The 12,623-nt window shown below is 40.3% G+C and overlaps 1 protein-coding gene across 1 annotated transcript in view; it reads left to right on the top strand.

Moving 5' to 3' along the window:
- cep192 (centrosomal protein 192) overlaps positions 1–12,623 on the top strand; it is a 39,456-nt gene that overhangs the window by 10,745 nt on the left and 16,088 nt on the right. Inside the window, exons 17-32 of the mRNA XM_061049707.1 lie at positions 218–359; positions 497–579; positions 674–967; positions 2,396–3,239; positions 3,385–3,502; positions 3,787–3,943; positions 4,270–4,960; positions 5,927–6,118; positions 6,349–6,497; positions 6,603–6,833; positions 6,987–7,112; positions 8,729–8,869; positions 9,833–9,896; positions 10,053–10,192; positions 11,095–11,187; positions 11,537–11,655. Coding sequence (XP_060905690.1) covers positions 218–359; positions 497–579; positions 674–967; positions 2,396–3,239; positions 3,385–3,502; positions 3,787–3,943; positions 4,270–4,960; positions 5,927–6,118; positions 6,349–6,497; positions 6,603–6,833; positions 6,987–7,112; positions 8,729–8,869; positions 9,833–9,896; positions 10,053–10,192; positions 11,095–11,187; positions 11,537–11,655 — 3,584 coding nt within the window. The remainder of the gene's footprint in view (positions 1–217; positions 360–496; positions 580–673; positions 968–2,395; positions 3,240–3,384; positions 3,503–3,786; positions 3,944–4,269; positions 4,961–5,926; positions 6,119–6,348; positions 6,498–6,602; positions 6,834–6,986; positions 7,113–8,728; positions 8,870–9,832; positions 9,897–10,052; positions 10,193–11,094; positions 11,188–11,536; positions 11,656–12,623) is intronic.

Genomic DNA, 12,623 nt, shown 5'->3' with positions numbered 1-12,623 from the left:
GGGTTGTTAAGAGTTAATACTTACATGCTTCCTATGTAACATAGACCTGCATACTCAAAGATATCCTACCCATTGTTTGAAGAGGTCTTATTGGATGTATTGGCGAAACTGATACCAATACAAACAAATCCTAAGTTAACCTCCTTTATTATGTGCTTCTTTCCTGTCTGTCCCTCTGAGAAGAAACTTGTATTAAAAGCTGATTCTTTTTTTCCAGCCCTCCTTTGGCTACATTATAACTTCTCCAGAGAAGAGGGAACCGTTCGCCCTAATTCATCCTGCAGAGTTCTCAGCTAAAGAAAGCTCACTTCAAAATGACACTTCAGAACTCAGTGAAGCCGATAAGACACTCAACCCAGGTCCGTTTGTTTTTATTGCTGAGGATCAAGAATTATTTTTAATTTCATACTACAATGCTGATATAGTCTGTGTTAAGCTTAATTGATTTAGACTGCTTTTCTGCATGTTTCTCATCGTCTCCTCTGGTTCACTGCAGAGGACCTGGATAAAACTCTTGAGGCACCTGGTGGAAGGATGTCACCCAAAGGTGATACCAACTCAGAACCAAGAGCACAGGAGGTATGGTTAACTTTGTATTGTGTTGATATCTAAATATAACCACTACTGCACAGCTTTATGGCTTCCAAACATAATTTTTACTTCCCCTCCTCAGAAACCTGCTAATAGAGCTGCACTGCCCAGCCACACTGAGGGCTCTACCTCTGAGTCAAGCTTGAGTAATCAAAGCTGTGTCTCCCCTGATGAAAACAACAGCAGCCATCTGACGCTGAGTATCAGCACAATCGCTTCGGCCATTGCTGATGCGTCCATCAGCACTGACCCATCACAGCTGGCTGCCATGATCGTGGAACTGTCGAAGAGGAGTAGAAGGAAGACTCGACTTGAGCCGACAGCTCATGGTGGACCCGCTATCAACTGCACAGACGGACCACAATCAGCTGAACCTGTGAGTCTTTGGATTTTCTTTTATTTACTTGTACATGTTTAAAGTTAGACATGAATTACTTAATTGTTCCCAGTTATGTTACATGCTACTTAAAGTCATTGTAGAGACTCCACAGATGCCCTGATTGCAATTTCTTTGGCTGAGTCCGATTTCTAACTTTTTTTGAAGGTCTGACCTGCCAATACTGTTCTGATTTTCTTTTGAGAACTGTTATTGGTAGCAAAAACAAAAACTGTTATCACTTTTGTTGAATGAAAATTCAGTTTATATTTCACATTAAAGCTCTGACTTTTAACAGTTATGACTTTTATTGATTTATTTTCCTAAAAAAAATCAAAACAGGCTTTATGACCATCTCTGATTCTTACTCTAGACAAATCTGCATCAGAAAATGTTTAGTGTCAATGTTTTAGTTCCTATATTCTTGTGTATTTTTATGCTTTAATTTATGATGGAAGGGAAGATAGATGAATTGCATTTCTGCATTCTCCCTGACTCCTGAAGGAATTCTGAATTACCTATCAAATAACTATAATCAGTGACTACTTCATCAGGATATTGCAGTAACGCCCCTGACTGCCTCTCTCTCTCTCACTACATAAGACAGTATTTGTTGTTGCAAAGATTTTTTGGCCTCTGTTGATGTGCACCTCACATCCACACTGCCAACATATTGGCTTGTGTTTGTGTTTGTGTTAGTGTCGATGTGTGCATGGCGTGAAACACGGCTTGAGTGTGTTAATGTAAGATCTGTACAGAATTGTAGACGGGCTGGTTCTCACAAATATAGTCAATCTGGCTGAAAATCATCGGTATTCTGTCACCTGTTGGTCGACTGATGCATCACTAATCATCATCGTCAACCTTTATTTAAGTTCTCGGAGAGATCATTGAGGTCAACCCTCATTTACAATGATGCCGAGAAAACAACAACAACAAACAACGAGTCAAACAAAATGAGATAAAGCTACCACAGAAAATAAAATCGGTAAAATAGCAATAAGAACAATACAATATATACAATATATACACTAAAATAATTTAAAAAAGCTTGAATTTACTACAATGATAAGTCAGCAATTAAAATCAAATAAAACAGTTACAGTCAGGTATTGGGCGGTTAAAAATAATATTTCTAAAGTGACCATAAGGGATAAAAGTGCTCAAATTCAGGTCCTGTTGTAAAATATTCCAGGAGTTTGCAGCACTAACACTAAAAGAGACTCCTACAAGAATAATCCCTCTGAGTTATCACTCATGACCCACTAGGATTCAGAACATCATAAAGGAAATGTACAAATTTGTGCTGGTGTAGGAAATTGCCACAAACATAAGTCTGTCAACAAGCTATGAGTGACCCCTAATTTATGTTTACATTTTCATATAAAAGAACAATTAAAATGAATAACATTCTGTTCTTTTTCGCAGATCCCTCATGAGCTGGATCACAGAGCACTAATGGACACACTCCAGAGAAGCACATGTGTTGGAGAGCTGAGTGCATTCGACATAGAGAAGTATCTGAAAAAGATTGATATGTCAGTAAACAGTGATGCTTCTGTGGCACACACTACCTTTGACCTGACTACCTGGGCTGAGAACTTGAGCTCTCAGAGGAACCCCCCAGCAGTCAGTCCTGAGGAACAGGAGAGCTCAGCTAGGTCTCAACAGGAACCTACAATTACAACAACTGGAGAAAAAGACAGACGAGGAGGGCCAACATTGAACACTAGCTCACCTGCGGTGTCCCTTTCCAATGCATCATCCCAAAGTCATAAAGTTGACTCGAGAAGAAGCTCTATTCCTCGTTCAAGTACATCTTTCAGCTCTGGCAAAAGATCAGTAGGTCTAGGGCAATCTTGTAATCTCAAGACCCCTGCAGACAAAATGGCAGCTTATGAAAATTACGCCACCAAGATTTGTGGCTCCTCAAGCCAGACCCTCACAGAAAACGTAGCCAAGGCAGGAGAGCTGAACCCACATGCATCAAACAATATGAGGTCTTGCCTGGAAACGTCACAATCTGGCTCGCAAAGAACCTCACCAGGAAGGAGGAACAGGCAGTCAGGACTGCCTCACATTAAAGGTTCCTCTCCTCCGACACAGAGGTTGAGGAGTTCAGGCCAGCAGCAGCATAACAGACCCAGTTATTCTCCGGAGAAGAAACCGCTTTCCAGGAACAACAAAGCTGTTTCAATTTCTGATCCCTCCTTAGAGAAGCATGCTGGATTCTCTTGCCAAAACACCCTGCCTCCACAAGACACTGCATCGGGTGAGTAAAGAAAAACAGGAATATGGCCTCTGATATAAACATGCATGATAGGAAGTCTTCACATTGGCTGCGTTCAGACACATTTCTTCTTTAAGAATATTGAGATGACATGAATGTGAATATTAATAATCACTTTGTGTCTCAGATCTGCCGAAAGGTTTTTCTGAGCCCTGTGTAGAGGAAACCCAGTGTAACTTCAGACCGTCCACCTCTCCACTTACTCACTCTTCTCCAAGTCAGACGTCCATCCCCAGTGCTGATGGGTAATATATGATCATTTAACCCTATTGAATCAAGTTATTAACGTTGTTTTAATTGTTGTTTAACTACAATAGTAGTAATCTTTTGTAGCTAAAAATGTATTTGAATCCTTCTTCATAAACATCAATCCTTTATAGTTACTCTGTTGTCTGTTACAGTTGTATTTCACATTTCTTTTGCTCACCTGATGAGAAGTATTACTAACCAAAACAGGACATTTGCATTATTTTTTGTCATGTTTTATTCACTTCATGCTTCCCATTTTGTCTCTTTTTTTCATATATAGTTTAGGGTCCCCGGCGTCAACCAGTGGAGGTCTAGCAGACAAATGTCCAGTGTTAGACCTCTCTCCTCAGTCTACCTGCTCCAGCCCTAGTATCAGCAGGCTCACATACATCTCAATGAATGACGGCACGGTCATACCTACACCTGCAAGGCAAAAGGTATAGAATGTCAAATTCAAGTATCACTAACCGTATAGTAGGGCTGCACAGTATTGGGAGTAAAAAACGTGTATTTTGGAATATAAAAAGCTTGAACAAAATATTGTGCAGCCCTGACATATTCCTAACCTTGATCACTATTGTAGAGACACTTTTGATTACATATTCTCCAAGATGGTACATTTCAAGTGGTGTAGTATGACAATTATATAGGCTATAGTACGTTTTCAGAAACGTCTGCCCTTGAAACCTGAGTTGTTGCATTTTTTTTGTTGACATTTTTTCATGTGTTGTATATAATGTTTCTGGTTGTTTGCCCTTCACAGAATAACTGTACCATGGCTCTCAGCACCACCATCATCAGATTCAGTCCGACTCCACCTGTGGAACAGGATACACAGACTAACCTTGATATTACCAGCCAGCCCAGCTTGGACCAGATGCAACCTCAGCATTCTAAAAGTCTTGACCCACTACCATCACAACAACAATGTAAAAGCCCGGATCCCTCATGTAGTGGTCCTCCTCTGACTTGTACTCGCAGCCAGAGTGAATGTAACTACCAGTGCCCTGGGGACAGAACTGGTGATCTCTCAGCAGGTTACAGGAACCAAGGCCCGCTCTCTGGATCCAATGTAAGACAGCTCACTAAAGTGGACTCGGGCTATTGCAGTAATCTCAACATTCCACAAACCAGCAGCACTGCAGCTCCACAGAGCTCCCAGCAGTGGGGAGCTTCTAGCTCGATGTCATCGTCTGTGTACGGTGGTGGCCTTGGCATGCCTCCGTCTTACTCATCAGACGGACTTCACTATGTGCCAATCCCTAGCTTTAAGCCCCAATGTCCTGGACTTATCGACCTTCCCCACCAAAGAGATGTGCAGTCCCTCCCCACTGGACACCCTGTCTTCAATCCCCAGCTAACTCAGCAGTATTTGGGACCCGAGGCTTCATTACATCCTGGTGTTTATCATGTTGGAGCAACAGGAACTGGTCTCTTCAGTATGTCCTCTACAGGCATGTCTTTTCTCACTTCTTTCAAATTACCTTTGTTTGATGGTATACACATACAATAATGCAGCATAATGGGTAGAAATTCCTTAACAAAACATCTGTAGACTGAACAATAATCCCCCTCTGTATCATCACGTATGACCCACTTAAAGTTTGTGTGTCGGTATCTAGACAGAGAGCCCACCCTTTGACTGTAATGTCATATTAGGCTAGGTTTTGGAGATTTTTTTGGGTCAATAATTCTGGCAAGTGTTGTGTAGCCTGCAGCTTACTTTAGTGTGTGCATTTAAGGACTCAAAAAGCATAGCAACCAAGTCACATTGTTATCTCTGTCTCTATACTGTCAGAATTGCTATAAGCATTTTCTGGATTAAAACAAAATCAGTCGCCAGATGGGTGTACCAAGAAGCCAGTTCAATGTATCCAGGCTTTCTTTGAGTGAGCTGGCTTGATAAAGCCTGAACTTGTAGTTAGAGACATTGGGTATCACAAAGCTGTTCATGAACTTTATCTCTTAGCTCAGGCTTTGTGCAGGATCACGGAAAAGGGGGCATTTAGCGCGATATTTGATGATTCATCCTCACAAACAGGAATGATCACTGGTTGTCTGCTTCAGTCAGACTGAAAATATGAGAAGAGATGATTAATATATAGTTATATATTATTTTGTAGAAGGAGGGTGACACTGTAGAAAATTGCTGTTTATTCATTTTATTAAACATTTGTCCCCCCATTACCCCTCCGCGACATTCAGATTGAAGGTGAAACGCCACAGGGACGTAAATATTGGGCCTTGAGGTGACTGTCAATGGCCCTATTCAGACAACCTCTGCTGCTCTCCCCCTTGCTTGTTTAATCAGGGGAAGAGGGCAAACCTTGAGCTGACAAATACTACTCACTCTACCTCTGCCTTAAATCCATAAAATAAAACTGACAAATGGATAAAGCTTCCTCTATTTTCTTTTTCAGGTATACCCAACAGTAATCTCATGGTGAGACACACCCATCACCCATCAGGTCCACTGGGGATATCTGGGGCTGCCGGGTCCCATAACCTCCCTAGAACCCATCACTGCCAACAGGACATGGGAATGATGGGAAAACCCTATGGTCATTTCGGTGCTGAGCCCCTTGTGGGAGGTGGTCTTGAGGAACTTAAAGGTAGCAGTGTTCTTGGTGACGTTTGACAGTAAAAAAAAATACTTTTAAACTGTAGCGAGATGAGACATTTATTGAACAGTTTCCATTTATTTATGTTCTACTTTTACTAGTCATATCTGTGGGTAATACTTTCTCACATGCAGGGATCAGTCAATGTCTGGTGCACACATTCATACTGCTTTTCCAGCCTTTACATGTATCAGGTGTCCTCATTGCACTGTCATCCTCAGGCCAAGTGATGGTACCAGAGGAACTGCGGTTTCCCCACTCCTGCTGTGTAGGCATCGCTTCTCAGACCTCACTAAGCCTCTTCAACCCCTCTGACAGATGGCAACAAGTGTCTATCAGTGTCAGCAGCCTGGCCATTGATGGAGAAAAGGTGATCAGAAAACAAACAGGCCAATAGTATCACTAAAAACGGTGTACAAAAAACTTAATCATTTCCCACTCAACAATAAGTTAATTAAGATTATTTTCCTCACAGGTTGACAATTTGCCGTACCAATGGTTGATAATCAAAAACAAGACCATCATTGGCCCGAAGAGCACGGAGGAGCAGAAGGTTTTGTTCATCCCGCCTCATGCTGGCGTCTATCAGTGTGTTCTCAGTGTTTGCTCATGGCCTGCGTCTGCTGAAACAGAGGTTGCTGCCAGGGCCAATATCTTTGCTAAAAGGGTCGTGCTGGTTGCCATAGCAGAGAATCCTGCACTAGAGGTGAGATATCACTCCTGAACAAAGTAATCTGCTTCTAAAGAAATAGAGCAAAGTACAACAAGTTCATATTTATCTAAAGAGATTGTAGGAAGCAAGTTGCCTATTTATGCTATCTACTGATTAGTTAGAAGTTAAAATCTTCCTATTTCTCAGGTTGAAGTAGGTAAATCTGGCTGTCTAGACTTTGGAGACCTTCCAGGAGGCAGTGCCAAATCACTTCCTGTCACACTGCTCAACCGGACTCGTGCTACAATGCCCATCCGCCTGGTCATCAGCGCAGTAAGTCAACTGTTTACATTTCTACATATTTTTAGATCACCTAGGACACATAGTATACATACCTGCTGAGCCAGAACTGTAATACAGTGCCATCTAGTGGTAGTGTGTTGTTCTTACATGAAACAACTGTGCAATGTTATAACCTAGTACACATTTGTTAAGTCTCTGGGGATTTATGCATTTTCCTTTACAAAAAAACGCAATTCATCTCGAAGATTAGGATAATAACAAAGAAAACCCTCTATGTTGTTAGTGTGGCGACAATCTGAAGAGAAGATAAATACAAACAACTTGCTGTCCTCTAGTTATGGAAATGTTTAAGTAAAGATTTAAAGTTATTAAATTACAACCAAGGTTGTCAAAATCTATAAGTATTTTTTAAATGATACTTTGATAGTTTTCAATACTTTTAAAATGATAAAATCTCAAACCAACTCCAACCACCTTAAACCAACTTAGGTACAGATAGAGAAAGAGAAATACCTGTGGTGGTCCATACAAATCCATCCATCAATCTGTTATCTTTACCGCTTTTCCCGTTCGGGGTCGCGGGGTGACAGACAACCAGCCACACTCACATTCACACCAATTTAACGAGCATGTCTTCGGACTGTGGGAGGAAGCCGGTGTAACAGAAGAGAACCCACGCATGCACGGGGAGAACATGCAGACTCCACACAGAGAGGTTCCTGTCTGACTGGGATTCAAACCAAGAACCTCCTTGTTGTTATGCAACAGCGCTAACCCCCATACAAATGTACTGGTTGGCAAATACTCAAATACTGAGAAACTAGTGTCAGTCAATCAGTCTTCATTTGTATAGCCCCAATTTATAACAAATGTTATCTCAAGACACTTTACAGAAAGCAGGTTAAAGACCTTACTTATAGTTATATTATCTACAAAGACCCAACATTAATCCATCATGGAAAGAAAAAATGTCCTTTTAAAACCAGACTCATGAACATCCATCTGCAGAAACTGTGCTGGGCTTGTAAAATGGGATAGAGGAAGATGCCGTAACAGAATGGGCACATCCAAGCAAAATGCATACAGGTGCTGCGGGACAAAAACAAATTAACTGCAGAAAAAAGGGGAGAACGGTCCGCACAGCGCACACAGTTCAGCTCCCAATGAGCAAATTCATTTTAAACAGGGAAATGTTTAGATCCAAAACTCAATGTTGCCCTGTTTCAAATAAAATAACATAAGACATTTGGCGTCTCATGAAGGTGCGTTGAAAGTTGCGCTCTTGCCTCTCACAAAGAGACAGAGAGCAGAGGAGGTTCCTAAATGTATTTTTCCAATTTAGACATGTGCACGATTTTGATTGCATTTTTTGGTACCATAATTAAAAACAAGAAACGACCCAATATTGGGTTCCTAGGACTTCCAATCTTATCTCCATAAAACAAAACAAGTTATATTGTTCGTGTTTTAAGAGTATAATTATAACGTTTACAACTCTGGTATTGTGACAACCCTGAAAGGTAGTACATTCTGCTTAAATCAGGCCTTTAGAGTAAAAACTATTTTCCAGGAAAAGCAGCAAAATTACAGCAGTTGATGTGATGAATAGTATCTGAGTGGTTCACATCATATATCCCATTCTCTAGAACGCTACAGCCTGGCGATGCTTCACCTTCTCCAAGCAACCTGTTCTAGCATCGTCTGAGGCAACGCAACAGGATGGACACATGACCACCGGGTCTTCTCCCTCTGTGATGAATCATGTGATGCATGCCAGCTACGGAGAGGTAAGAATCAACAAAATGTTTACAGCCTTATTCAGCACTTAGGTCCATTGTCTTATTCCATATTAAGGGTGTGTTCTTGTTTCATATTAATTTAAACATGTTGAGGTTCTTTCGATATTCACCCATGAAAAAGTAATAATAACATTGATTTCAGTTCAGTGTATAGTTGTTCTTTTTTATAACTGAGATGTGTAGAACATTAAGGTATGACAGGTGGCCCATGGTGTTTTCTGACAAGCACAAAATCCCTAAAAGTTACCTGAAATTTTCAGGGTCAGCTTCAAATGTAAAGTAAACGGTCAAATTGTTTTCTGCCAGCCCCATTTTAATTTTTCTGGTGAAGTCAGGGTGAGCCAATATATGAACACAGCAGGTAAAAGTCAGAAAAATTCACCACATCATTGCAGTCATCCTGTATGTAATGTAGCAGCTTCATACTGTTTTCTTGTTCTTATCTGCTCTTTAGTGCGGTGTTTCCAAACATTTTTACCTTGGAGCTTTTATTACCTTTATTAGTATCTAAGAAAGGCTAAGGCCCCTCCAGGACTTGCACAAAGAGGTGATACATTGCTGTAAAAGTTAAACAAAATTAATTATTTTCATTGATGAAATCTGAACATAGTAGGCCTACACACACTTATTCTTACCAAAATACCTTTGTATAAACTATCCAGCATGTGTTATCATGTATTTAGTTAAAATGTGCAGATCTAATTCCACCTGAGACCCCTCCTGTCCAACAGGGAACACTTCACGCTGTAAGGGACAATTGTGAACAACAACTTTGGAAAATTTCCGGGGAAGGACATTTTTTTAGAACTTTTTAGAAATTGAGAAAATGATTTAGAAATTTCCAGTAGTGTATATGGGAAATCCTCTCTAGTTTCACATGTCCAGTCTCACCTATAGAGCTTTGAAACTGGTTTTAACATTCATTATTATATATTTTCCCTTTTTTTTCAGGATCAGCAGGGCTTCACGGTCTGGGTTCACTTCAGAGCCCCTCAGAAGTACACAGCCTCTTCAGGTAATTAACCTGAAGATTTAAACTTTATGTATCTTAACCCCTTACCACCTTACTTAGCTTTTTATCTTTACGTTTACATTTTCTGCTGTTGGTACAGTCACAGAACATTCTTTTTTTTTCTGGTAACCAAACTCTTTTTCCTCTGGCTCTTGTCAGAAGACCTCGGCCCAGCTGATGAGTACAGTGCTCGGGTGGACATTGAAGTGGACTCTCCAGGTCCGAGCCATGTCATTAGGAGTATACCCCTCAGGGCCAGGTCTGGAACTGCAAGGGTTCATGCTCCGAAGGACTTGCAGGTAGTCTAACTGTTGGGTTGTATTTTTTTTTTCCGACTGATAATGTAGCACGGCCCACCAATACTTCGCAAATCCTTTGTTTTGTTTATCCTAAAATGTAAACTGCACATAGCAGCAGGCAGTGAAGAGAATGGGTCTTGATTTTAGTAACCACCTTAAAGGAAGAATGTGCAACTTTTTGATCCAGTAGATGTCGCCTTTGAGCACCAGCATGAAACAAAAACATCTCAAGCTGTATTGTTGTGTTAGAAATGGCCGTGATCTAAAAACACTTACGTGACATTCAAATAAGGAGTGAGTATAGTATGTTATTCTTCTTTTCTCTAGTCACTCAATTAAAAACGTTTATACGCGAGGGGAGGAGTCAGCCGGCCGTCCCGTCCATGTAAACACGCTGTAGATACGGCTCAGGAAACATCACAGACAGCGGGACTCGGGTGTCACACTCATTTTAGCCAGTAATGACTCACAGTTATTTTCAGAGGATAAACTTGATTTCTGCTACGTTTATGTGTAAAATGTTGCATATTCAGGCTTTAAACCTTGGTCATTGTCTAAAGTACATGTAAGCGCACCCGATCAGTCACTGTGAAATGTGTACGTTTGATTTTTAAGTTCAAAGCCAATCAATACAGAATGCTTGATTTTTGCAACATTATGTCTGATGTGACATTTTAGAGTTGAAGTGTGTACTCAAAAGTCTTCCAACCTGCAGACATAAATCATATTTACTCTAGAATAATGTCAACAGACATGAGAAATGAAACTTCTAGATTGACATACTTGACTTTGAATTTGACTTAAAAATACCCTTTGAGTCATCGGGTTTCATTCTTTTTTCACCTTGTCATGGCCTTACTTTGAGTTGGCATTCAACTGCTTTTTGCACTTCTTCTGTCTAGACTGTCAGCCTGTCTGCTCCACTGGGTAAATCAAGTCAACAGATGCTGCCATTAAAGAATGCAGGAAACATCGATGTGCAGCTGAAACTCAAGGTAATCCTGACCTTTACTTTTCTTATTAGACCTGGGATTTGGGTAAGCCTCAGTGACATTTTGAGCCCAGACTGTGACACACAGCATTAGGGATTTCTGGATATTTGGGGCAACTTATTCATATCTTCTTAATTCTTCACTTCTTAATTCTCTTGTTAGCTCTCTACTTTTTTCTCTCCCTGCTCTTCAACTATTCTTCTTTTATTCTCTCCTGGCTCCCCTTTTTTTCTAACCAACCTGATCTTTAATCTATTTCTTTTCCATCTCTGTCTTCTTGTTGTTGTATTTTTTGTCCTCTTGTAGTCATTTATATTCCCTCTCATTCTCTCTCCTTCATTCCTTTTAATAGCGCAGCGATGCTGAGGACAGTTTCTCAGTGACACCTGATGAACTGTATCTGAGAGTGGGAGAGGAGCAAGGCATCATGGTCTCTTTCAAAGCACAGAGCAGCAGGAAATATAGAGAAAGGTAAATTTGTTATTATGCTGTAAAAAGATTTTGCAATTGAGAAAAATCAAGTCTATTCATCCAATTCTCAACAGGTCCGTATTTAAAATCACTAGGATTTAGCTGATAAAGAGTGTTGTGTTGCATCTTTGTTCCAAATGTCCTAATGAAAAAGTTATTTTTTTGTAAAAGCAGCAATTTGTTATTCTGGCATCACAGAGTTTTTTTTTTTTGTAGATTAGTCGATTATGTGTTTCATAATAATGTTTAATGCATACTTAAAGGAAAGACAACCTAAACTGCCCTATAACTACTGATGCTGCTCTCTCACTGCTGGTGGGTTTGTTTACAACATACAGCTCTTACTGCAAACGAGAAGGAGGTCATGTTTCGCATATTTTACTGAAAAAACAAAGACTTGTGTACAGAATATGCTGTAAGCATTCCTACAGCATGCTCCTAGTACCAGCATATCACAAATCTGAATCGAAAGAAAATGCTTTTATTGGGGGCGGCTGTGGCTCAGTTGATAGAGCCAGTCGTCTCCTGGAGCAACATGTCCGACGTGTCCTTGGGCAAGATGCTTAACACCCTGCTTCATCAGCGGCATATGAATGTGTATGAATGGGATTAGTTACTTCTGATGGACACTTTTCATAGCAGCCTCTGCCATCAGTGTGGGAATAGGTAGGTGTGTGAAAGCGCTTTGAGTTGTTTGAAGACTAGAAAAGGGCTCTACATCTTCAAGTCCATTTACCATTTTCCATTACACCCTCTTGGGTATCCTCACAGAAGGTATCTACTAATAACTGCAAACTTCACACATCCAAGTATGACTGTTGAGAACAAGCCTTGTGACTTATTTTAACCCATTTATAGTAATGATTTTATTACACATTATCCCTGAGAAAAGTTAAATATATATCATTGTCATATTTGGAATAAAAGTGGAAAAAAATAAGTAAAAATGTATTTATTTAGTATCAATC

Source organism: Labrus mixtus, chromosome 11, assembly GCF_963584025.1.
Source record: "Labrus mixtus chromosome 11, fLabMix1.1, whole genome shotgun sequence".
NCBI classification, from domain to species: Eukaryota; Metazoa; Chordata; class Actinopteri; order Labriformes; family Labridae; genus Labrus; species Labrus mixtus.
The sequence above is the reverse complement of the archived record's forward strand: the minus strand, read 5'-3'. Positions and strand labels throughout refer to the sequence as shown.